Source organism: Sabethes cyaneus, chromosome 3 (genome assembly GCF_943734655.1).
Source record: "Sabethes cyaneus chromosome 3, idSabCyanKW18_F2, whole genome shotgun sequence".
Taxonomy (NCBI): Eukaryota; Metazoa; Arthropoda; class Insecta; order Diptera; family Culicidae; genus Sabethes; species Sabethes cyaneus.
Window position 1 is genome coordinate 66,179,740 of NC_071355.1, and position 26,616 is coordinate 66,206,355.

General features: G+C 38.2%; 3 protein-coding genes across 3 annotated transcripts; 2 read left to right on the plus strand and 1 right to left on the minus strand.

Moving 5' to 3' along the window:
* Positions 1-8,896: 8,896 nt before the first annotated feature.
* On the plus strand, positions 8,897-10,052 carry LOC128741334 (26S proteasome non-ATPase regulatory subunit 8). Its single transcript, XM_053837084.1, has 3 exons — positions 8,897-9,110; positions 9,174-9,346; positions 9,402-10,052. Exons 1-3 carry the CDS (start codon positions 9,012-9,014, stop codon positions 9,913-9,915), a joined length of 786 nt encoding a protein of 261 aa, XP_053693059.1. The 5' UTR covers positions 8,897-9,011; the 3' UTR covers positions 9,916-10,052.
* Positions 9,984-12,735, minus strand: LOC128741333 (DNA repair protein XRCC1). Its single transcript, XM_053837082.1, has 5 exons — positions 12,598-12,735; positions 11,182-12,543; positions 11,026-11,114; positions 10,278-10,847; positions 9,984-10,220 (listed from the first exon to the last, which is right to left on the minus strand). Exons 1-5 carry the CDS (start codon positions 12,646-12,648, stop codon positions 10,064-10,066), a joined length of 2,229 nt encoding a protein of 742 aa, XP_053693057.1. The 5' UTR covers positions 12,649-12,735; the 3' UTR covers positions 9,984-10,063.
* Positions 12,736-20,387: 7,652 nt separating this feature from the next.
* LOC128744762 (splicing factor U2AF 50 kDa subunit) lies at positions 20,388-25,074 on the plus strand. The gene is made up of 6 exons (XM_053841989.1): positions 20,388-20,530; positions 20,659-21,261; positions 21,328-21,419; positions 23,380-23,502; positions 23,577-23,690; positions 23,770-25,074. Exons 1-6 carry the CDS (start codon positions 20,527-20,529, stop codon positions 24,109-24,111), a joined length of 1,278 nt encoding a protein of 425 aa, XP_053697964.1. The 5' UTR covers positions 20,388-20,526; the 3' UTR covers positions 24,112-25,074.
* Positions 25,075-26,616: the final 1,542 nt, after the last annotated feature.

The window sequence follows — 26,616 nt, forward strand, 5'->3', positions numbered from 1 at the left end:
GTAGTTTTATCAGAGCACTTCAAAGTCTGTTAGGTTTTATAATGCTTCTCCTCAAGTGAATTTTATCTTATTTGACTAACATTTCTGAAGTATGACTGAAGGAGACTAGAAGTCACCCATAAAACTAAATTATCAATAAGTGTAATTTACCTTATAAGGGGTTTTAAAGGAGACTTCATTTTTGCTTAAAAACGGCGCTCCTTAAAACTTAACAATAGTTTTGACAAAAACTTATGATATTCTTCTGCAAGATTCGTTTATCTTAACAATACTGCCATAAAACTCTCTTAAAATCGTATATTCTTGAAAGAGAAATTATGCTCTTGAATAAGAACATTCTAACGTAAACAACTAATCTGTCAAAATGGATGTCTGAACCTGGAGAAAATTGAAGAATACAGATCTTTTAAACGAAAATTAAGCGAAAATCTGTGTAATATTTTGAAAACTCTTTTATATGAACAATCAGCGAAGTCACAAAACAATAAAGATCTCAGGACTAACTAAACTGGGGAAGGACAGTGCCGGTAATGATGCATTTGCCAGAGGCGGTGCGGGATTCCTCTAGAGCTTTTAATATTTTTTAAACTAAATATAGAGTTCATAAATCAGATGTCTTTGTATGGAAAATGTTTGAAGGCACTGAAGCAGTTGAAGCCTAATTTTTAAAAACAGTTGTACCGACTGTAAATTAAACGCTTGGAACTGTGCAGTCCAAACAGCACAAACAACACGTTACGTCGATACTTCGTTGATGTTTTCTTTGTTTATACTAGAATGGTTATCTTGCAAAAACTTGGTGCCCTCAAGTAATTCAAACAACTCTTATTCAAGCGCAACTTGTCTTCTTCAAGAATACAATAAGTATTGATGAACTTGGAATGAACTCTTGGAAAAATTTTCTTTGTCTTGTGCAAAAAATGTTAGTCTAATAAGCGCTTTCGGGTTGATTTGGATAAAACCATTGAAAAAATGGCGAACAGGGCTATTTTGATTACTTTTAAAATTGTATTCAAGCGCATATGGGCGCTTATAAATATGGCACCGTGGACCCCCGTTCGTTTGACCGTTTTTAATCTGAACACTTTTTAATTTGAACCTCGTTGGTAAAAATGGTTCAAATGTCATTCTCAATATGACATCATTTGCTAATGCGGACAATGCACATAAACACGATTTGTTTGTACTGAGCGTGTTTAATCTGTTTCACATTGCGTTTTCCCAATAGTTATGGTAGAAATCCGATCGAAAAATGAAATATTCGCTGCTTGCAATTGCCAACTGAATCAAACCAGTAAAACAATAACAAAGAGCAGGGTAGCCAGTTCACACAAACTTCTGCATATTTAGGGTTACTAGTTGTTCAAATTAAAAACTAACCCCGTTAATTTGCATGAGGAATCGTTCAAACGAACGGGGGTCCACTGTATTATGCAATACCATTAGTGATCTTATCTTTTTAAATAAATGTTTAGACATATAAAAGCCTTTTTGCCACAATTAGTTAAAAAATTAGTAGCTATCAACTTCTTCATGAAATCATTAATTTTTTTTTATTAATTTAATTTTTCAGTAATCTAGCAAAAATAACTGGCGCGTTAAAATTTTCTAACTTTCATGTCACAAAACATCGACAAACCGAGCGTGGCATGAAAAATTTCTCATTTGTGAGCAACAAAGCAGCTGCTTTTGTCACCATTTTTATTTTCAATTTTCATTTATACCCATTTCGAAATAGCAATATCTGTGAATGCTTATAGCTTATAGCTCTTGGTCAATTTAAAACATTTAAGGCTGTGAAAAGTGTATAATGTCTTGCAAGTGTTCTTTGAAGAGACAACCATAAAATCATTAACACTTGTGGCGGTTTTCTTTTTGTTTCAAGCGACTCTTGGAAGTCATTATAAATAGATATCGATAAGAATTACAAGTTTTAAAAGGATCTTTGGAAATTTTCTTGAGAACCTTCTTTAGTGTGGGCCTCCCTCGCCTTATAAGGGTTTTATGGCTGTTTTATCGCAGTTTTGTAGAATTACAAGTTTTGAGATCGGTTTTAAGCAGCAAATGCTGGAAACCTCTTCAAGTGCACCTTAAAATTGAAATTGTTACTTGGGATGCATGCTGAAACTGTGGCAGGCTATCATGGGACTTAATCAGTGTTGGGCACCGCTAATTCGCTAATTCGCTAACCGATGCAATTTGCTCGATAGTCGTGAAAATTTCGCTAATCACCAATCCCAAACTGCAAATTAACAGTTACTGTTTATTTTTGAACATATCGCAACAACTTGCATTGTAATCTATCGCTGTACAAATTATTTATAATTTACATTTATTACATGACTTTTCTTAATTTACCTAAGATCAAAACCTATTATAATAGATAAAATGCTTTACAGTTTGTTAATTTTCAAATAAACAGCGGCACGTTATTTGGAATCATGGCCCAGCAACAATTCGGACAGTCTGAGTATAAATTATAAAGTATAACTAGCGTTTCTCGATTAGTCGGTTAGCGAATTAGCGAATTAGCGGTGCCCAACACTGGACTTAATCAAGGGCAAATCCGCCTGGTGAGGCACCTACCCCTGTGTTTCTGCGAACTCTTATCCGTCACAAAACACTGGTTTTCTCACGGATGCCAATGAAACAGATCCCTTGCCAAGTCATGACCTTTTATTACGAACCCATCCCCGAAACCAATCTCGAATCTGCTACAAACCCTACCGCGAGCTAGAGCATGAAGAATTCAACTACTGGCTATGGCTGGAATCGGCCTTCTCTGTAGCTTATTCATCATCGAGTCAGACACATGCATCGTTTCGTCACTTTCGTCACCAGCTGGCCGCACAGCCCACGAGACCAGATTCTAGCCTTTGTTTATTGTTTGAGGCTTCTGTTGGGTTCCCCACTTGCTCGGTAACACTTGTAATTATTCCGAGACGGATTCGCTGCACAGTACAGCGGTCAGTGTTCAGTTTTTTCGCCAAAGCACAATCCGTGCTGCCAAGATCAGCCTTGACTTTCCGAATGGACCTCCACCACAGTTGACGATCAAGAGTTCAACTTCAACGTCTGGCGAACACCTTGCGGATAGCCCTGGGCGTTTCCTTGCACCCCTCAAATACACACCACCGCTCTTTCAGGGTAATCCGTCAGTCCCCCAGCTTCCGACCGACGCTGATAGATTCTGCAGGTGACCGCACATAATTACTTTCAGTTCTTCTTCTGCATGATGAATATCTCGAAACCACGTTACCTTAAAACTGCGAGAAAAAAAATACTAAGCAGAACTGTTTACAAATAACATAACACTACCAAGAGCTAGCATCCACGGCTACTGGGAGCACCACTATCGCCAAAATGAAGCGCCCAATTTCTGAATTATCCCATCTTTACTACCGAACCGATTTAGCAAATAAGCCATTCAATATGTCCCGCATTCATCCAGAATGCCCTGGCGGGTGTTGTGGGTTCGAATCCGGTTATAGTCTCAGATTAAAGCAGAAAATTATAGAAGAGTAGCTATATTATCCGCAATCCCGAAGCTGTTTGAAGAGCTCGTCTATAATAAGTTGTATGCAGCAGTGAAGAACTGGATATTATCAGCACAACATGGATTCTTCAAGTGCCGGTCAGTTGTAACAAACTTGTGTGAATTCACAACGCGTGTTATACTATAAAATGGATGAAAATGGGATATCAAGTTGATTGTGTGTACACAGACATGACAAAAGCTTTCGACGTTGTCGGAATTTTAGAGGTGAGCCGCTGCACGTGCCGGCATTGGTGGCTCGTTGTTAACATGGATCCATGGATACTTGACCGGAAGAAAGCAATATATTGCTGGGGCAAGCTGAGAACTTTACGATGTAACATCAGGAGCTCCGCAAGGTAGTCATTTGGGACCACTTCTGTTCATCCTACTGATGAATGAAATGCCAACTGCAATTGATAATGCCCTCGTATTAATTTACGCTGACGATGTGAAGCTCTTTTATCCAGTGAAAAAGCAGGAAGATTGCCTAAAGCTTCAAAGAGATTTGCAAAGTTTTGGGCGTTTCTGTTCAGCATGCAAGTTGCAAATCATTAACGAAAAAGGTGCTGCCATAACGTTTACACGCTGCTCAAATCCATTAATATTCGACTACAGCTTGGATGGAAAAAGCATCAAACGAGTGAACAGGGTTAAGGACTTAGGAGTCAATCTAGCCGCAGGGTTGACTTTCAACGATCACGTGAATACGCTGGTTGCCGAGTGTCTCGTACTATTTGCTGTAGTAAGAAGATTCGCAACAGAACTGGATAACCCGTGTACAACCAAATCTACATATGTGAGTGTAGGGAACGTGCGAAGTTAGAAGAATTAACGTAAAAATAAATCTAATGAAACTAAATCGTTTGTTTCAGTGTAACGGAAATTGCTTTGCATGTGTTGCGAGAATTTGTCATACGAACGGTAAGAGACAAGGAGAGCAATCTTGAATCGGTCAATATGAGACTCACGTATACTGGCACGTGGCATGAACAAGCTTGCTCTAAAACCAGAGAGTCAGTTTTTGGACGAACGTAGACGTTTACGGACGTTGTTGTTCCGTGTTCCGGAGGGCTCGGTCGGAGGCAACCGAGGCAGACACTACAGTGAGCTCAGTACGATCTAAAATAGAAACACAACCAATTAGTCACTTTGGAATATCAGCTATCGTCGCTTTCGGAGCTCTAAATTGGTTTCTTTACTTCTTAGTGTCCAAGTACCTAACGAAACTTTGGATGTTTGGGGCATAGGGTAACCAACGTACTTTGGACCCCATCAGTAGCTGTACATAATTTGGCACCCACACTAGCGAACACGAAGTACGAGTGAATACATGATGTTTGCCTCAATTACGAAGACAGCTGGAGCTCGGGGATTGGATATGTACACAAATCGAAAAATATCAATTAGGTATGTTGCTTCATTACTGTAGAACATATAAGCAACAGCAAAATCAAATAGAAGTGTTCAAATTATTGAATTCGCTATATGTACCCGGTAAAAAATAAACATAGCATGAAGATAAAAATTATGGTAACAGTAGGATACAAAATACAGTAAAAACTATAAAACGTATCGACAGAAACGATACCAAACCATCAAACTTATTGTAGTCCACCATAACTTTCATGGTTTTGAGAGATTCTGCCATAAAAATGACGAGTTGTTAAGTATCTTATCAATAAAAAATCTGTTTTTTTTTTGTGAACAAAAATTTTCATCTATTTAGTGAAAGTTATCGTCCTTTTATGGGTATTTTTTTTCAGCGAAAAAATAAAATAATATTTAAAAAAAGCAGTAATTTTCTGATGAAATATGTCCAATTTTACCCAGGTAACCAATAAGTATAAGCAGTAAATCAATCGTTTATTAGCATCCCTGGCGTTTTATACTACAGGTTGCTGTTTATCAGCCTTTTGACTGCATAATTGTTGTAAATTGGCATCCACAATTCTATTTAAATTCTTCTTATCGGTAACTAGCTGCAAATAAGCATTGTCAGCACTATAGGAGGGCTGGCAGTAAAGTAGCCGCATAAAATTAAAAACAATATTATGAAAAACATTGAATTTGAGACACTTTTACAATAAATTTACCATAAGTTTCAGTGTCTACAATAAAAATCAGAGGGGTTGTGTACAAGACACGACCGCATATATAGGTGACGCAGGACTATGTAAGTCTCTTTGTAGTGATAGTGGCATGTATTCATGCTTGTAATCATTCGATTCTTCATGTATACATGCTATATGCAACATATATACATGCTACATGCGTTGTATGTAACATTTATCAAAGTAGTAACATTGCATACGTTCAATTCTCAAAAGATTGTGCATTTGAAAACAATTTAACAAAATCAAGAACACAAACTATTGCTTTCCTGCTACCTTACTGAAAATAAAGATTATTTTCATTATCCATGGTTTCCCACGTTAAAGGGATTTTACCAATTCAATCCTATTTTATCAACAGCTTATCTTTTCACTACACTTATAATGAAACGGCAAGCATGCGTATTCATACAGAGTCGTATTATAACCGAACACTACAGCTGTAGCACAGTTTTCCAACACAGATATCAAGTTCGCCTAGGTTTAATCGTCTCGCAGTAAAGAATTTGCGATCTGTTGGGACGACGAACTTGTGTCATTTTTTCTGGCACACTTCCCTAACACAGACATCAAATTGGACTAGGTTTAATCGCGTTCGTAAGAAATCTGTTGGCACGAGGGGGCTTTGTTACTCTCTCTGGCGTACTTCCCAAGCAAGGACATCAAAATGGTCTAGGTTGAACCGCGGTGTTAAGAAATCTTGTTGAAATGAGGAAACTTGGTCACTTGTTTTGGCTTACTTCCCAAGCACAGATATCAATTTGATATAGGTTTAGACCATCGTAAAGAATCTTCCAACCAATCACGAAGCGAGAATTCTGGTACACCATAGGTTCATTATTTTAAATTTTTCAATAGTTCAACATCAAGAACCCATACTTTTCTTCATTTGCGTCAATTCTTAGAAGATTTTCCGATCGATTGGTGTAAGAATATTGAAAATCGATTAGAAAACCGCTGAGCTATTAGCGCTCAAAACCTTTCATTTTTCGTGACGCTCGCATTTTTCGATTTTTTGGAATGACACCCTATCTCAAAACTTACCGTAAGACGTAGTCCTACGTCAAAACTGTTGTACAGTCAACTTTCGTTCGTTGGGCTATCTTTAACTGGGCTACGTTTTAATCGGGCTTCCGTTAATTGGGCTATAGCCCATCTAAAACGAAGTCAAACGTCATTTCTGACAGCGTATTTTTTCTTCCGAGGGGCTCTTGAATATAGTTCATTTAAGTGTGGAAAATAATTTATACAGAAAATATTAAAATTAATTGAATGGAACACAATTGCATCATATCGTTTTCCGATCACTTATGAACTTGACCCTCCTTTTTTTAGCATCACGGTGAAACAGTTAAAAATGCCAATATATATTAACATTGTAGCATGAAATTCAGCTATATACTTATTAAACAATCTAGAACTAAATTTCAACAATGAAAAGATTAGGTTCCACTTTGATTCTGTATTTAATATAAGTGTATATTTTTATAAACCTTTCTGCGATGATTTCGACAAAAACAATCGATATATCCCTTGGTTTTGACATCTCAGCCCAATTAACGAAAGTCTTTCACTAAACGGGCTAAGAGCTTAGTGCAATTAGCGAAAGTTGAGTGTAGATGCATTCTTTATACTACAAAATTTAATGTAATTTTTTTTTACGGGTATCTATCTTTTCGTGCGCTTAACCAGAAATTAGCAGTCATTAACTTTTCGTTGGAAAGCCCAATTTCGGAAGCAATTTTTGGGTCAAAAAGCAGGGTTCTATTTATAGAAATGTATTCACTGCATTCTTCTTTCCGATCTGAACACAGCGAATATATTTTCATGAATAATATTTTTGTTACAACCAAAAAAACTGCTTTTGAAATTTGCAGAATCGATGACGCACTTAACGGCGGCTAGTGGGTACACTTTTCGAAAATGTTTATTTGCTTTTGGCAACTCCACTCACGTACGCTTGATATTTCTACAAAAATCCACCTATTCGCGTGCTTAATGGCGGCTAGTGGGTGCACTTTTCGACAATGTTTATTTGCTTTTGGGAACTTCGCTCACGTATGCTTGAAAGTTCTACAACAACAATTAAGGCTGAAAATATCAACTTGACATGAATAAAGTTGCCAAAGGCATGCTAACATTTTCCGAAAGTTGTACCCACTAGCCGCCATTACGCACGCGAAAAGTTGGATAGCTGTTGATGTGATCCAAAATATTGCGGCGCTTATAATAAATCCTCCTGGCTGCGGCGGTGATAATGCGCTCAGGAGATAACCGCGAGACAACCGCAAAATTAAAATTTAAGTTTTCCGGTTTGTGGTTCGATAAAATATCAGTTTTGTAATGTGTATGTGGTGGAAAATAATTGATTTGGTAAATTTTCAAATGCTAAATTACTATAATAAATCATGCGGTTATCTTTTGGTAGTTTGGTTCAGCTGTCAAGATAACCGCAATGTGAGGATTTATCTTGCAATCTGCAATAGGTTAGTTTACCTATTTCGGTCAAATTCTTCATCCCGTTCAAAATTCAAGCGAATAGTTTGAAAATCTGCTGGCATTTAAGGTGAAACGGTACTGAATCCTAACATGGCGCCCGTGTGAGGATATAGCCGTTTTTCCGGCCATGTTTGGATTCAGTACCGTCACCTTAAAGCGGGTTACGCTGCTGAAAAGAAAATAGCTCAAGAATAAATCTTGCTATTTACCGAAGAAATTTTGACAACTCCAATGCAAGCAACCACCAAGTCATTTTGTCTTGTGGTAATAGTTGCGCCGGATATTATTCCGTTCGGAAAAGTGACATTTTAATTCACTTGCGTGTAAAACTACACCGTCTGGACGTGAAACAATATTTCTTATAAGGTGCGTAAGAAATCGGTTTCTTGAGCATTTCTTGTCTTATCTTTTTACCCATTACTTTTCAGCACCGTACCCCGCTTAAGCTAGCAAAAGATGAAATTTATTTCGTGCCTGTAACAAAGAAAAGCATCTCTTTTGTTTACTGCCTTGTTTGCCTCATTTTAAAACACCGACACATCAATCATCACCGGAAAGCTCTAAACTAAGCGGTTGCATCTCTCTAATATTAAGATCCCTAGTAAAAATGGCGGCATTGAGTTTACTTCCTTTTTCGTTTTCCCCTTTTTTCGCATTATGATCCGCTGTAACAATACTATGAATACGGCAAACTGTCAAACTTGCTTTTGCTAAGCATGACATTTCAGTTTTGTGCAGTTTATTAGCAGGCAACTGGCTCTTTTTATTGTCTTAGGTTATTAAACATTAACTGAAAATATACTTATTATAGCCTATTCCGAAAGCCACAAACTTCTAATTCTAAACGAACAAAATCATCAAATATGGACAACGTACTTGTATTGTACAAACAGTTGAAAGCAGAATGGTTGAAAAGTCCTATCAATCTAAAGTTGTGCGGATCACTTCTTGATAAACTAAAGGTAAAATTTATTTTTAATTTTCTAAAATAATAAGTGATAACTCAACTTCTTTTTTCCTATCAGATTGCTCTTACTCAATTGTGCTATTTGCCAAGTAACAGTCCAGCATCTCAACAAGAGTTGCTGATCGCACGAGATGTTCTCGAAATCGGTGTCGAGTATAGTGTAGCTACAAAGAACATTCTTTCATTTGAAAGATATATTTCTCAACTTAAATGCTATTACTACGATTACAAGTAAGCCTGAAACAAAAAGTCTTCTATGGGGTTTTAAAACGTTATGATCTTTTAGGAATGAAATTGGGGAATCTAAAAATAAATACCAACTGCTTGGACTGAATCTGCTGTTCCTCTTATCGCAGAACCGAGTGGCCGAGTTTCACACCGAACTGGAACTGCTTCCGGCAGACATCATTCAAGCAAATGAATACATTAGGCACCCGTTGGCTTTGGAGCAATATTTCATGGAAGGAAGGTACAACAAAATATTCTTGGCCAAGGGAAATGCTCCGGCCGAGAGTTATAATTTCTTCATCGATATTCTGTTGCAAACGGTGCGTGATGAAATTGGTGCTTGTCTTGAGAGTTCGTACGAGAAAATTTCGCTCCAAGAGGCTGCCAAGCGGCTAAATCTCAAAAGCAAGGAGGAAGTCAAGCAGTTTGGAGAGAAAAAAGGATGGAGGCTAAACTCGGATGGGTTCTACCATTTTGTTAGCGAACTCGTCAAACCGAAGGAACCTATTCCATCGAGGGAATTGGCCGAACAAGCCATTTTTTACGCACGTGAACTAGAGATGATTGTCTAAGGGTTCTTCTTTCGAGCATAAATCTTCTTCATGTGAGCAATTTCGTTTAGAAGCGATTTTTGTATTCAAATAAAACAGATTGATCGTAAACAAATAAAGGACACACTAATTGATACAGAATACTAACTGCGTAATTTGTAATACTTCATCAGAGTTGATACCGTTGAACGGGTATGAGACATTCCATGTCGTGACATTCGTATACCCACAGAGGTTTTACGAGTTCCCCTCTAAAACTTTCCGCCATAGGCTTTTTGTCACGTGTTATGACATAATGTGCTTTGTTAGCATTATCCGTGATGGTTCTAAGACGACATATAAGTCATGTTTTATTCATTTCAAATTTTTAGCATTTTACTCACCCTTTGTATAATTCGACGTATCGTTTCAGCTTTATAGCATCAACTGCCCCAACTCCATCGTCTATGAAAAATATTTTTTTGTGGAAGAAATCCAGTGTTGAACAGGTTTCCCCAATAGTATTTTTATCTTCATCCTCTGTACTCCTGTCGTACATTTTATTTCCGTCTGTCCTTTCACGCTGCTTTTGCTTAACACGTTCAATCTCTTCCTCAGTATCCGAACCGGAGATTACGTGAGTTTCTGGTTTTTCCTCGACCATAACCACATCGTCCAGATCGTAGTGTGCTAGAACTTCTTCGTCGGTTTCCATGACGCTCTTGCGGTTCTCTTGAGATCTACGCGGGCTTTTACCCGGGCTTTTATTCTCTCGTGAAGACTCCGCAGGCTTCCGAGCAGCATCAACGATTTCTGCTTCCGAATCAGACTGCTGAGCATCGTCAGAGTCTAGCGCAAATTTGCGCCATGAGATGCGCTTCCGCAGAGCAAAGCATCGTTCAATCCATTCTTTTTTGACAATTTTTCCTTGGCCGTGCACCTGGTTGTACTTTGGCGTGTTTTTGAAAGCGCAACTGTAAAAGTAATAGTAACGTTTAGAATAAACGCATCGACATTTACATTTAACAAGGGATTTTACATTATCAGAATTATTACTAAAACTAATTATTACTGATGAAAGGCACCACTATCCTTAGAACAAGTTGGAAAATAATAAATTCAACATTTTAATTGGATACATGTACAACTCACATGAGATGAGTGCCGCTGGAGTCCCAGTCCGATTTATATTTAGCCCCCATCGCGAGAGCCTGGCTACGAAGATTAGCACGATCCGGGTTCTATAAAGCAAAATGATACAGTTAAAGTATAGCTACAACTACGAAATACACCGTACAGGCTACTGACCTGTATTCCACTGATGACTAAAACTACGTTCTCCAACAGTTTGTTGAATGGTTTGTACGTTGGATTCCTCTTCTTGCTTTCTGTTTTGTCATATTCGTTTTCAGTATCACTTTGCTGTCGTCTGGGCCTTTTTACACCCGACCGGTCCTCGCCCTTTGAACTACCGATGAATGTATCGGAAGAACGTTTTTTACGTTCTTTTTCTTCACCATCATGCATCCGATCCTCTTTCGAATTGTTCCGTTCATGCACTGATTTCGGTACAGTTCTCTGATTGTCGGTTTTATTTGGTGTAGAAGATTGTTTGCTAGGCCGAGAAGATGTTTCTGGAGACGAGATGCTGCAAGCTGGTTTATCAACCAAAAAATCTTTGAACTTGGATGACGATGTATCATGAAGTTTCTCTTTCTTTTCTGCTATCAACCGATCACGCTGTTCTTTACTTTCTTTAGCTAACTTCTCACGTTCCTGTCGTGAGCGCTCTTCCATTAACCTTTTCTCCAACTTTGGGTTTGGTTTGTCATCTTCTTTATCATATAGCAGGGAGTCGCGATTTCGATTGAGCAACTTTGGCAATCCCTCCTCCTCATCATCATCATCATCGTAAAGTAGTGGTTTTGCTTTATGCGTAACTGTTACAGGCTTTTTGACCAAATAAGCAGAAGTATTCTTTAACGCCGCTGGAGTCGAAGCATTTCGTATTGCTGCAGCCGTTGAGAGGGTCGGAGTTGCATTTTTCTTCTCCGCCATCGGAACGGGCGAACTCCCAACGCGTGATTCTTTCCATCTGGCAAACAAATTTGTAGACGACGTGCTGCCTCCGTCAGAATCCGGAGACTCTTCTCTAATGGTAAACCTTCCTAGCTTCAAAACTTTCGGTGTATCTGACTTAGGTACTGCTGACTCAATTTGTTTTTGGAATTTTTCAGGCACGAGCGATTTTTCGCGCCGCACTGTATCAATAGATGATGTGTGGAGCTTAATAAACGCAATTCCATATTGTACCCGACTGTTGAAAGGCTGGGTACAAATGATTTTAACTAGATCCCACTTTTCTCGTGCGATTTGCTCTACGAGTTCATTTTGTGTGAAACACCTAACTCTATTAACACTGGTAGAGTTACGACTTTCAATCGGAGTCATAAAGGACGACGTTAAAAGTATTTCCGTGAATTCCGGATTCGATGGACCGCTTTTGGCCACCAGCACTTCAATGAAAGCAGAGTGTTCATTTCCGATGTCAATACCGCTGATACAGAGTGCTTTTTCGAGACGCAAAATAACGTAGGCGCTTTTTTCTCCCGAATCTTTACACCTCCATTTACGAGCATCTTTTGCGAGTAAGTTTGAAGCTGGAAAATTCTTTTTGTGAAATTAAAAAGCTATGCAATGAACAAGACTTTAGAACCGCCTTACCGTATCTTCACTGCTGTAGCTCTCAACAGATTGTATCACAACACTTGGCATTATAGCTTTTATCAGTATGCCAGCAGGTATGTAAAGTAATTTATGTACAGCCAAAGCAACACAGGTAACAATTTTTACAATTATACCAAAAAACTATTCAAGAATTATCACGTTGAGAAGCCAAAACCCCTTTAAACTTTTTAATAATAAACAAGTCATAATGTGTGTGCGCGGGATGGATTGTCATTGCCGGTGTGTGATCACCCTGTACAGGCTCAATGATGTTTAAAAAGGTGTGGCAGATGAAGACATTTGATGGTTTAGTCAGGGGGGATCTATCGGTAAGGAATTGTGAAACTCACATTTGAAGGGGCAGGCAGGCAGGGATGGTTCGATCACTTTGACTCAATTTTGATTCATTTGACACTAATGTCTCAGCCGAGCAAAATTTGACAAAGTTATGTATGAGACATTTTTAGAACTCGTTATTATTTACAAGTTTGCAGAATAAAGTGTTACTGTAACTTTTGTAGTTACGGCGCTACAAAGCTAGTACCTCTTTAGTAACTAAATGAACGTTCATTTAGTTACTAATGAGGTACTAGCATTGTAACACCGCAACTACAAAAGATACAGCAACACTTTATTCAGCAAAATTATAGATCTAGTTATTATCTACAAATGTTCTATACATCAATTTGTCCAATTTTGCTCGGTTAGGACGCTACTGTCAAATGAATCAAAATTGAGTCAAAGTGATCGAACCTGCAGACAGGTGACCATAATTTTCAATGCCGCTCTTACTACTTTTTACCTTTGTTATACTATAACAAAGGTTTAAAAATTGGTCGAAAAACACAAAGTTGATCTGAGGCCCGGAGGGCCGAGTCACATATACCAATCGATAAGGTTCGACGAATTGAGCAATGTCTGTGTGTGTGTATGTATGTATGTGTGTGTGTGTGCGCTTCATTTTCTATCGCCTGTTTCTCGGAGATGGCTGAACCGATTCGTTCGATTTTACTTTTGTTTGAAAGGTACTATTGCCTAGTGTATCACTATTGTGTTGTTTCATGGTACGACTTTTTGTTTAAAAGTTATGAGTAAAATTGTGAAAACTACCAGACACGATTTTCTCCGGAACTAGACAACCGATTTCAATGATCTTAGTACCAAATGAAAGCTCTTGCTATAATATAAAAATTGTCAACAAGTTTTATTGAGAACAGACAAGTAGTTTAAAAGTTAACCTTAAAAAACCTGTTTTGACAAGGTAATAATTATCGCCTGTTTCTCAGAGATGGCTAAACCGATTTTTGTGCTATTAGTCTCATTTGAGAGGCAATATAGCCTAATAGATCACTATTGATTTGTTTTTTGATTGGACGTTTAATTTGAAAGTTATGGACAATCGTGTACAACACATCAAAATTAACAATAATTTATAATAATTTTGACTAAGATAATGTATCAAGTTTCAATTATTTTAATATCAAACGAAAGGTTTTGACACTGCGAATGTATCTGCGAAATTTCACAAGAATTGGTTTTGCCGGTCAAAAGATATTAACCCTCGAACACTCGCGCCAACTTTTGTAACACGGTTTACTCGCGCGCACAATAGCCCAAAACCAAAAAAAACGTGCGCACTATAGTTTTGCCTGGCAAAACTTGGTCTTAGGTTTATCGAACCTTTGGAAGAGTTTCTTGAAATTGAAAGCTCTATCGTCTGGTAGAATTTAAATTTTGATTAATCCCCCTAAAAGTGAAATAAAAAAATTATTTGTGTTCAGTTTCAATATTACGCATTGATGTGTTCTGCAAAGTTTTAGAGCATTTTATTACAAGAAATTTTGCTGAAGACAGCAACCTTCTATCTCTTCAGCGAAGATGGAAAAATTTTATTTATTGTAAATGAATGTGTAAAATCAGTGTTTCTACTTTAGCTCTTTTTGTAATTGTTGTATGACTGGTTCATGTATTACAAAGTTGTACAAATAGTAAAAATACACAACTTTGCTGAATATAGTATAGCTCTATGTTTGCTTGTTTAGGAACTGTAGAACTTTGATTATAAAAAATACCCCAATTTTGACCTCGAATTACTTGACTACCAACAGACGGATACATTTTAAATCTTTTACATTTGCTGATAATTCCGCTGCAGACAGACCCATTTTTCCATATGAAGAAACGAGAAAATGTTCCAGTTGAGATCAATTGCGGACTTCACATGCTGCTTGCTTCGTTTCTGTGATGTCGGCTTATGCTGATCTATTTTTCTAACAAATTAAAGTATTAATGCATTGAATAATTCTAACATTTTGCTCATAACAAGTTTATTGAAGAATATACGTTAGTTAAACCATGATTTGTCACTTTATAACAATATGGCATTTAAAAGACCTTTACTACGCAATGTATATGTTAAAGAATATTATTTCCTTTTACAACTTACTTTTACTTGCACTTACTCATATTAGGAACAACTTACTCAGCAATTTCTTGAAAAAAGAATCTATCAAAATTTATAAGTGCTCCTATTTTATCAAATTTCGTGAACTTATTCAATTTCCAAAAATTTTATTGCGCTCTTCACACTCAATTGGACTGCACACTTATAAAGTGCAACCTTCAAAACAGTGATGAAAAGTGTGCTACTGATAATATCGCTAGTAATCTTATATCGATAATGTAGTAGATATGTGTGATGTAATAAAAAAATATGAAATTACAAGAAGCATGCACACACACACTCAAAACATAATTACTTTCTCAGTTCTGGAGAGAGAAAATTGCATAAAAGAAAAGAAGAACATTTGAGAGTATATGTGGGAACAAATTCCAAGAGTTCGGCATTGACGTTAACTTACCGTTGACTAGAGCAATCACGGGAGAATACGTGGGATATATCGCTATTGGAGAACAGCTTGCTCGTAGCCGAGTATATTGTCGAAAAAAAAGAAGACGGGAGTATACTGCCGATCGGGAGAAAATCGATTCGTTTCTGAACATAAGCAACAACAACCGAACGCTTTGGTGAGAGGGAGAAGATATTCGGCTTTCAGATAAAAGCAGAAACCGACAGTTGAACAAGCGAGGATTGAAATTCGTAAATCAGTCTGTTAGCTAAACTTGGAAAAATCGCATGGTTTTTGCTGGTGAAAATAATAGCAATAATTTCTGTTACGACATGGCGCAGTAAATGCTCCCGACGGGCCGGTAAATAAGTTTGTAGACGTTTTCAAGGAAACGAAGTGGTTTGATAACATTAATATGATAGAGCTGGAAGCAAGGCGTCGCATTGTGCAAAGTGATGAAATCGTACCTATGTTTTATTATGCTCAGAAATGTGTGAAAAAAAAAGAGATTCAGCTTCTGCCAAAGTTTAGATGCGTTGTCTGAAAGTTGAAGAAACAAAGAAAAAGAAGTAGTCCATGGATGGTGGATACGCTACCATGTGTTTTGCAAATTTTGTTTATAAATTGTGTTGTTGCAAGTTAATTTTGAGTGGAATTTTCCGGAAAAAAGTGTAAATTTTGATTTAACGAGTGCGCTCTATGAAGGATGGGCACTTGCACCCAGTTGAAGATAGTGAAGCAAGATTCTGATGGCAGAATTGCTTAATAGATGGGAGACGTGTTGGAGAGATGATAGATAAATACTTGTAAGCTCAATTAAAGAATGGCGGAAGATTTCTTTTAATGAATCAATGCGACAAACCAAGGTAAAAGTCATGTTGGAAAAAAGGTTAGTAACATGATGATTTAGCAACATTTCGGATGTTTTATGTAACTTGATGACTTGATTGATGATGAATCAGTTACAGTATGATGATTTAGTAACTTACTCATGATTTTATAACTTGACGATTTAGTAATTTGATGATCAATGAAGGTTTAGCAGCTTGTTGACTATGATTTAGTAATTTGATGATACAGATTTGGTAACTTGATAATGGTTTATGTATCTTGATGACTGTTTTAGTAACTTGATTATGATGTTGATTGAATATCTTGAGAATTATGATTTAGTGCCTTGATGATGGTTTACGTAACTTGATGACTTACGTAACTTGAATTGATAATAATAACGGTTTAGTTACTTGATGATGATGAGTTGGCAGCTTTATGATGATTTAGTATCATGATGACGATAATTCAATAATTTGATGATGATTTGGAAACTTAATGGTGATAATGTAGTAACTCATTTCGTAATTTGATGATTTTGATTTGGTAACTTGAGGATGATGATTCAGTAATTTGTTGATAATTTAGTAACTTGATGAGTTGATAACTTGTTAATAACCATTTAGTAAGCAATAGTGGGAGATTTCTGTTAATGAGTTACTTTGACAAAAGGTAAGAGCCAGATTCAAAATAGGATAGTAACATATTGGTGGTGATCATGCTAGGAACTTGACGATAATTTAATAACATGATGTTGATTTTATATCTTGTTGATGATGGGTTGAAGGTTGAAGAAGGTTTATGTTAATTGATGACTTGATTGCTGATATGATTAAGTTATTTAATGATAATGTTTGTTATTTCAATGATGATTTGGAACTTTGATGATTATTTAGCAACTTTATGATGATAAAACCGATAATGATTATAAAAAAAAAAAGATACGCTGAATAATTTTGGCCAATAACGATACGGGGCAATTAGGTTCCGAATGGGTAGAAAAAGCGATAGAACTCTGAGATGTGATAACAGTGCAATTGGACACTGTGGGTCGATACGCAGCAGTTGGATTCCGAATGAGTGAAATGATAACAGTGCAATTGGACACTGTGTGACTGTTGAATTGTAAGCCTGTACGGAGCAATAGGACTTCGAATGAATTGAAGGAGCGATAGGACTCCGAGATGTGCTAACAGTGCAATTGGACACTGTGGGTCGATACGGTGCAGTTAGGTTCCGAATATGTTAAAGGAGCAATTGGACTCCGAATGTGTTGAATGAGCAATATGACTCCGAAATATGATAACAGTGCAATTGGACACTGTGGGTCGATACGGAGCAATTGGACTCCGAATGAGTTAAATGATAACAGTGCAATTGGACACTGTGTGATTGTTGAATTGTAAGTCTGTATGGAGCAATTGGACTCCGAATGAGTTGAACGAGCCATAGGATTCCGAGATGTGGTAACAGTGCAATTGGACACTGTGGGCCGATACGGAGCAATTGGACTCCGAATGTGTTGAAGGAGCAATAGGACTCCGAAATATGATAACGGTGATTGGACATCGTATGATTTTAATGGTTTGAGTCACTATAAGACCATGCAACTATGCGATATAAATCACATAAGTCAAAGATTTTTAGCTAATGCAAAAATAACGAAATAAACAAAAACAGCAAAAAAGTTTTTTTTAAATAAGTATCAGTAAACTCCAAAAATATTTGTGGAGCAGTTGCATATATCTAAATACTTTTGATGTTAAAAAAAAAATAAAAGATAAATGAAACTACAAAATTAAAAAAAAAATAAAAATAAAATCAAGATAAAACAGTTTTACGAAATATGAAATAATAATAAATAGATTCAGAACAAAGAGTAGGGGCGAAGGATATTGTAGTAGATATGTGTGATGTAATAAAAAAATATGAAATTACAAGAAGCATGCACACACACACACACTCAAAACATAATTACTTTCTCAGTTCTGGAGAGAGAAAATTGGTGGGTTTAAAGTGAAATCTTCTTCTTGGCTTGTTATTATTTTAACATTTTTGTTCTATTTCTTACGTATTTTTGCTTATACTTTCATATTATTATTATTAATTATTAACGATAAGAAAATTTTATCAATAATCGTTATAGATTTTGATCCGCCACTGACCATCATTACAACTCTCCCATCTGAGCTGACATTTGATTTAGCAGGGGCGCCAGTACCAGTTGTAGGAAAAGCAAATAGTATTTAATATTTCATTTATTTCATATATGCTGCATATTTGTTCAAATTATGAATTATGCGCGGAATTATGTATTTAGAAACTATTTTTATATTATTCGTAGCGTCGATAACAACTGTACGTGTGCATTAGAATTGAAATAGGAATCTATTTCAGGAATCAACCAAGATTCATGGGTTTTTACCACGAAATTTTGGCAACTTTTCTCACCTACAAAATGTGTGACTGAACAAGTGTGCTCAAAATCCAACTTTCAATGCAAAGGGCAATATGTAAACCAACGCACCATGCATCGTTAACCAATAGATGAATTATGTTCCGAAGACGTGTCGATTTCTATCTCAAATAGCAAGTAAGACCGTATAACCAAGGTTCCTTTCACCACTAGGTGGATTAAAACAGGTTTTTTCTCACCGATTTGCGGCTCATGCCTGCATATGTAGCTTCCGAAAAGTTTCTTAGTTTGTTTTATTTACGCTAAAAATCAGATAAATGCATTATCTGGATCAAAACAATACAAACGACAATAGAGGTTTTCCGTCAGATCATACCCCTTCTTTTCTTATTTTTTCTCGAAAGTACTCCCAATACGAGTGATAATGGTGCAAAAATATATTTTTTTCGTTGTCTCTAGAATTTACTACGATTTTTCAAACAATGTAAATTGCAAGAATGGTGAGTTTCTTTTCACCAAATCACGAATGTTGAGTTTTAAAAAATTCGTTTCGGCTGCACTGTTTATTAAAATTTTCAGATTTTCTGGCAGCATTGCACAACAGATATTGACATATGTGTATCAGCGGTTGAGTGAAAAGGACAAAACGAATGAAGCTAATGATTACCTTCTTTTTCGTTTCGTGCGTTGCTTGCCACAAGAGTAAAGAGTGGCATAAATGGTTTCGAAGTGGTGAAAATAGCGGACACTAATGGTACAAAAAGGCATGTAATACATCCGAGAAGTGACGGGTTGAAATATACGTATTTTAGTTTTTCATTTTTACAGTAGTTAGAGGTTTTAATAAAGAAAGTTTTATAAGGGTATCATTTCTAAGAGTCAAAACCGAACATTTAGTGGAAAAAAAAATTTTGACGGAAAACCTCTATTGCGCTGCGTGTTTGGGATTGAGTTTCTGTCAACTGCAGCAGACAAAAATAGAGTCGCGAGTCCCTTGGCTCGAAATCAATCACACGTCGTTTGGTCCATGACAATACAAACGTCATGGGCCAAACTCCATCTGCGGTAACGCACACATGTATGGAATTTGACAGCAATAGATCCCCCCTGGTATTAGTATTAGCGAAAAATCGGAAAAATCATAAAACGTCGTCAAACTACAAAAACAAACCGTGTCGGACAATGCAGTTTGTTTTAGGAGTTTGACGTCACGCTTCATCGTGATTGGTCGATTTACGATTTCACCTACACCATGATGAAGTTTCTTCATTGCACTAACACCACTTAACCAACATTGCCACACCTGTGTATATTACATTGGCCATCTCTGCCATGACGTATTCCACCACGCACACATATAAAGATTTTTTGACATTAGCTATGGACCTCGCTGAAGCTGTTTGCAGTAGGAATAATATCAAGAACATCAAATTCCAAACTCCCGGATCCTCTCCTCCACTCTTTGCTCCCCTCTCACTTCTACATAAACGATCCGCAGCTAATGTCATTCTCGTTAGTGACGAAACCGCAAATTACTTCATTTAAAGAGTATTCGGAAATTTGTCCCAGTGTATCTTAATATTCATATATGTGTTAAATTTTTTAAGCGTGCAGGCAAACTCATATTCACCACTGTGCTATTTCACCACTACTGACATCGGCTTTCCTTTTTTTATTACCTGCCTTCATTTTGGTTACCTATTGGCATCAAAACTGCGTTTCAGTCGCGAAAACGGCATAATATTTTCAAATTGTGAGAATAGCACTCGTTGAGAGTGAAAAATAGCTGTGTTATTGCTACAAGTGTAATTATACAAATTTTTAATCGTAATGGGTGAGTAACAAGCAAGTTTTAGGCTTTTTTCTTTGCGGCGTGATTCACTGTCGTATGCGTTTATTAATGGCTTCTCTGAAATAAATCGATACCTTGTAAAACTGTTTTTTCTGATCGTAAAATTTTAGATCGCAACAATGACCGCGAACGCGGCCGTCGGCATCGCTCCAGATCACGCTCCCGTGAACGACGTCGTAGTCGAAGCCGTGGTGAACGGAAAGGACGGTCCCGGTCCAGATCGCCGTATCGCAAGGGTCGTTCTCGCCGCAGGAAGCCTTCTCTCTACTGGGATGTTCCTCCGCCAGGTTTCGAACACATTACACCGCTCCAGTATAAGGCAATGCAGGCGGCTGGTCAAATTCCGGCAAACATTGTAGCCGATACACCACAGGCGGCTGTTCCGGTCGTTGGTTCCACGATAACCCGCCAGGCGAGACGACTGTACGTAGGAAACATTCCGTTCGGTGTAACGGAGGAGGAGATGATGGAATTCTTCAACCAGCAAATGCACCTGTCGGGATTGGCGCAAGCAGCCGGCAATCCGGTGCTCGCATGTCAGATCAATTTGGATAAAAATTTTGCTTTCCTGGAGTTCCGATCGATCGACGAAACCACCCAAGCGATGGCTTTCGACGGTATTAACTTCAAGGGACAGAGTTTAAAGATTCGCCGACCGCACGATTATCAACCGATGCCCGGTATGACCGATTCAGCCGCTATCGCTGTACCAGGTATGATAACTGAATTAAATGTTGTGAAGAGATTTGTAAATTACCGATTTCATATGTTCATTACAGAAAAATTCTCCGGGGTCATTAGCACCGTGGTACCAGATTCGCCTCATAAGATCTTTATCGGCGGTTTGCCTAACTATTTGAACGAGGATCAGGTAAGCTGTTTGAAACGAATTGCATCATTCTGTTTCGGTTTAATAATGTGCAATGGTTCATATTGTTCCTAGGTGTTGGGCTTTAATGGACACATAGTCTCCGTTATTTGTCCATTGCAGGGTTGTTTTCAGCTTAAAGTTGCAACATTATTGTGGGCTTTTTTAATCGGCCCCTGCTAATGTTGTCAATCTGTGCATAGTTTATTTGAAATGGTATTGGGATATTGTTTTGTTAAAATGGGCTGTAGATTTTCGATGAAAGGATTTTGATAATCTCATAAGTCAGAGCTAAAATCAATGAAAATCGTGGTTTTGATAAGTAAACGAACATTATATAAATTATGGTGAATAATGTAGAGACACTTTAATACTTGTTTGTATTCTTATGGCTGAATCAACCATAGTCGTGTTTAATGTTAACTATAATAGCTATTTCTTATCTACAGAGAGCCAAAACTGTAATAACTTATGTTCAAGATTAAAATTAACCCAATGTAAGAATAATCACATGTTTGAAAAGATGCTTGTGCTTTCAGATAAAGCTTGCTTCAGATGAATTGCATATATGAGCGATTATGTCAGGTTATTTTCAGTGTAAAGCGTAAGAGTGCGTGGATAAAACCTGGATACGACCAAGATTCCATCATCCTTAACCCCAGTTTTTAATATTCATGTACGATTTGAGAAACAAAAAAGGAGAGGGGTTACTTGCAGGCTTCATAATGTAACTGAATATTCAAATTGAGGTGCATATCTAGCAGCAAAATTGTTTTTTATGCTGAATTATGCATTTTCATCACGGCAATTTCAACAACTCGGTATCCTAATCGATTTCAATTTAGTGCACACAAAGTTTCACTCCCCAATTGTAGCTTTTACAGCAAAAAGAGCAAACAAAAGACAAGCGTATTTTTGTGCAGGTTTTTCAGGAAAAACAAGTTCTGTACTACAAGTTTTTGACAGCTAAGCCGCATCCAGCAGTGTGCAGCACGAAGTATACCTCCGGATATTCGCATCAATTGCGAATGAATGGTCTCGTTTTATCGAATTCATTTTGCAGGAAATGTTTCTTCCTCCTTTTCAGCTAGCGTTATCGCCAAAATATCTGAATCTGAACAGAAATTTTATGCTTCCTAGCAAACCCTTCGTAAGGGTTAAGTGCGGCAGTAGATACTCTTGTTTTCAGCCTTTCAGGTTCCCGTCGTCCGTTTCCTTCTATTTGCAGCTTTTCAATTTTCAGCCACAAATGAAATACGTACGATTTTTTTTAGCAAATACCAGAAACGTTAAGAAAATCCCGTTACTGATCCATCTTTTCTTCTTTTTCGTTTTTCATGTCAACATTTGTAGATGCTTGAGTCGGTTCGGGCTGGCTATGTCTCGGTCACTGTCCGGCTGCGAAGGCTCTACACACAACTTGTTTAGGCATATTTGAAAGCTCGTTAGAAAAAATAGCTAAGCAAAATGTGTGCCAATAAGTTGATTGCAAGAAAACAATACAGTAATTTGAAAAGTTAAAAACGACGGAAGAGCAAGCAAGGCAAGTTCTACCAAACACACGATCGAATTACAAAATGCTTTCTTTGCAGCAGCTGTCCTGTCCTAGTAGAAAAGCGTTGAACTTGACGTTGGAACATTGTAGTTAGCGTGTTTTTTGTAAATTAATTGTTAGGGAATTTCAGGGGAATCGCCAACACCAGGGTTTGTTGAATAGTAGGGAAAAGTTAGGGATCCATAGATCAGGGATAATGAACCGTACGCTGTCGTTCGAGGGTACCCTTTGGTGGTAAGTATCCAATTGGTTTCGGGAATGGAGTTCAACTTTGAAGAAAAGCCGAAGGGTACACTAGCGCAGGATGAATTTTAAACAAACCGATAGCTGATAACTCCAATTAGGAAAACTAATTTTATTTTTGTTTTGTTTTTTTCTTCGTACCATTTGTTGCCTCACCCCTAACAGGTCAAGGAACTCTTACTTTCATTCGGCCAATTGAAAGCCTTCAACTTGGTCAAGGATGCCGCGACTGGTTTGAGCAAAGGTTATGCTTTTGCCGAATATGTGGAATACACTATCACCGATCAGGTAAAATATTGCTTTCGCGGTAATCATTAATGGTACCAGAGCTAACGGAATGTTTTTTTTCTCTTCTGATTTAGGCTATTGCTGGATTAAACGGTATGCAGCTTGGTGACAAGAAACTCATCGTTCAAAGGGCAAGCGTTGGCGCGAAGAATTCGAACGTGGCTGCCGTGGCACCAGTGCAGATTCAGGTATGTGACAGACAAAATGATAGTTTTAAAATAATATTATATGATGGTATTAAAATGACTCCAATTCTTCCCCTCACAGGTTCCAGGTCTCTCACTGGTCGGTTCCTCAGGTCCTCCAACGGAGGTGCTCTGTTTGCTGAATATGGTTACACCGGATGAACTGAAGGACGAAGAGGAATACGAGGACATCCTAGAGGACATCAAGGAAGAATGTAACAAGTACGGCGTCGTGCGAAGCGTGGAAATCCCGCGGCCCATCGAAGGTGTCGATGTGCCCGGCTGTGGCAAGGTCTTTGTCGAGTTCAACTCGATTGTGGACTGCCAGAAAGCACAGCAAGCCCTCACCGGGCGCAAGTTCAGTGATCGCGTGGTTGTTACTTCATACTTTGACCCCGATAAGTATCATCGCCGTGAATTTTAAGTTGACTAACAGATTTTCACTTGCCTTCTGTCGGCGGCAAGTTAGCTACACCAGACTTAACAACCAGATAGGTATAGCACAATAGGTCTTGTGAATGTAAAGTTTACCTCTTAGGACAAAGGCTGCAAAACATGGCTCAAAAACGTATGCAATATAAAATAAGAGGAGGGTTCATTAATTCCAAATTAAACTACACTTGGAAAAGGCAACATACATCGTGCGAACAAACTTAAAGAAACTAAGCATACAGCAAAATAGGCACGTCAACACTCAGCAGTGTTGACTCGGTTTATACAAAGCAATGTTCAAAGTTTTATTAAAAAATCTCATTAATGTTTTATCAGAAGGTATTTTCCTATCATTAGCAGCATTTCCCATAAACTGTGCACAGTGAAATAGCTAACAAAATACTGACTAACATTGGTTTACAACCCTTTACAGAATATCCTAAAAATAATATATATTTAAACAAGCAAAAAATGCTTGAATTAAAACAACAATGTGAACTGCATTGAAAGTGCGTAATTGAAAACAATCAAAGCGGCGGCTATAGCCACGGCAAAGGTGTTGCGAGCTGTGCAATGAATATCTCGCTTTTTTCTTCAATTTATTCTTCTACCCAGCCGTCTGCTTGTGCCCTCTCAGACGTGGGCAGACGTAAGCATGCTATAAGTTAAGTTGATGTACGATCCGCAATGTGAGGGCTTAACACGTCTGATGAAATGATTTTACAATTGAATTATTTCGCATGGGTAAATGCATTCATCCCATTTTACGCACGGTCGTCATTTTCCCACAGAATATAATTGCTGCTGTCGAGGTGATCTTCGGTGTTTGGTCTTGGTCTTCAACTGTATGATACGACCGACCCCATCATGTAGTTTGTGTAATTGCAACTTTTATTGAGCTGAAAAACGAAAAATGTGGCGGAATTTAAATTTACTGAAATAGAATGTGCTGTACCGAAAAAATTGTTTTTATTGTTAAATGTATGTGTCCTCTTTTTTGCATACAAAACCGTCGCGAAATGCTACGATCAAGAAGCATACGCCGACGTACGAAGACCTTATTAGAACGGTAGTTCTTTATGCGGTGGCAAAAAAACCTAAATTTGAAGAAGCCGCCAGGTTCCGATGGGATACCAACATTTCCGGACATATTTATAGCGGTGCTACAGAACTGTTTCGAAGAAAGCTAATATGAAAAAAGAAAAGTCTTCGGTATAACCGTAGTTAGGCAATACATTACCCGCCTTAGTCGACGGACCTCGCAGCCGGTTATTAGAGTACAGGACAATTACGAGGCTAGTGTAACGATTCTACTGCTTAGCAGCACTACCCAGTCGAGATTCCAAATTACAATGGCTGGTTTGTAAGACCAGCATCAAACCTTGGAGCTAACTGGACAATGTGAAGGTACAGTGGCTAGTGTTACTGCCGAAACCAGGAAAGCCTCTTGGAGATCCAGCATCATACAGACCAATTTGTCTACTGGATAATCGGGAAACTACTGGAAAGAGAATTATTTTCAATAGCCCAACGAAATTCACATGTAGCGCACACGGTTTTTCGGAGATGCAATGTGGATTCCAAAAAGGCAAGCCAACGGTTGAAGCTCCCCGAATAGTGATTGAGAATGTCGAAAAGTCAGCCAAGCAGGAACGCAGGGGCGATCAATATTACGCTGTGATAACGATCGATGTCACGAATGCCTTCAATAGCGCCAATTGGGAGGCCATCGCAGCGAAACTGCACATAATGAAGATTTCTGACAAACTGTAAGATCCTGAAGAGTTACTGCCAGAACAGAGTACTGGTCTACGAGATTGCCAGAGGGCAGAGATCACGGCGGGCTCCATCCTTGGTCCAACGCTCTAGAACAGGGAGGTACGATGGGGTGCTGCAGCTGAAGCTAGCTACCCAAAGGGACAATGATTGCTGGCATTGCGGACGGCATTGTACTGTCTGGAGCAGGAGAGACGTTGGATGAAGTACTAATGCTGACTTTAGCTAATGTTTTCTTATCGATCCTCAGACACGGAGGTCCGACAGAGACTTCAGCGTCAAAAAGCAAAATAAATGTAGCGAAGCTAAACAGCACATACCGGCTTATGGCGTTGCAAGTTGCGGGAGCATCAGATCGGATTGGAGGCAGTATGCTTCATTGCCGGGATGATTCCTATCAGCATCACCCTCGAGGAGAATAGAACAGGAGTTCGAAAGCTAGCTCGAGGGGAGCACTTGGCCAAATGGCAAGAGGAATGGGATGCAGCGTAGAATGGTAGATAAAGGGAACAGGCTTTTATATGTCATGTCGAACTGGTTGCACGGGAAACAGGGGAAGTCAATCTTTACCTGACGCAGTTTCTATTAGGTCACAGACGCTTCAGGCAATACATGTTCGGACTCGCAGCGATACCCGTCTGTTCAGAATGTGAAGAATCAAAAGAAACACCTGGAATGCTGTCTTAGCGCAGGTTATGGCACAGCTGCAACGAAGGTGGTG

Coding starts and splice junctions, on each gene's coding strand:
- LOC128741334 (XM_053837084.1), top strand. CDS start 9,012: ATGGACAACGTACTTGTATTGTACAAACAGTTGAAAGCAGAATGGTTG. Junction 9,111..9,173: donor CACTTCTTGATAAACTAAAG/GTAAAATTTATT, acceptor TTTTCCTATCAG/ATTGCTCTTACTCAATTGTG. Junction 9,347..9,401: donor TGCTATTACTACGATTACAA/GTAAGCCTGAAA, acceptor ATGATCTTTTAG/GAATGAAATTGGGGAATCTA.
- LOC128741333 (XM_053837082.1), bottom strand. CDS start 12,648: ATGCCAAGTGTTGTGATACAATCTGTTGAGAGCTACAGCAGTGAAGAT. Junction 12,544..12,597: donor GCTACAGCAGTGAAGATACG/GTAAGGCGGTTC, acceptor TTTCACAAAAAG/AATTTTCCAGCTTCAAACTT. Junction 10,221..10,277: donor TACGTCGAATTATACAAAGG/GTGAGTAAAATG, acceptor ATGTCGTCTTAG/AACCATCACGGATAATGCTA.
- LOC128744762 (XM_053841989.1), top strand. Junction 21,262..21,327: donor AGCCGCTATCGCTGTACCAG/GTATGATAACTG, acceptor TGTTCATTACAG/AAAAATTCTCCGGGGTCATT. Junction 23,691..23,769: donor TGGCACCAGTGCAGATTCAG/GTATGTGACAGA, acceptor TTCCCCTCACAG/GTTCCAGGTCTCTCACTGGT.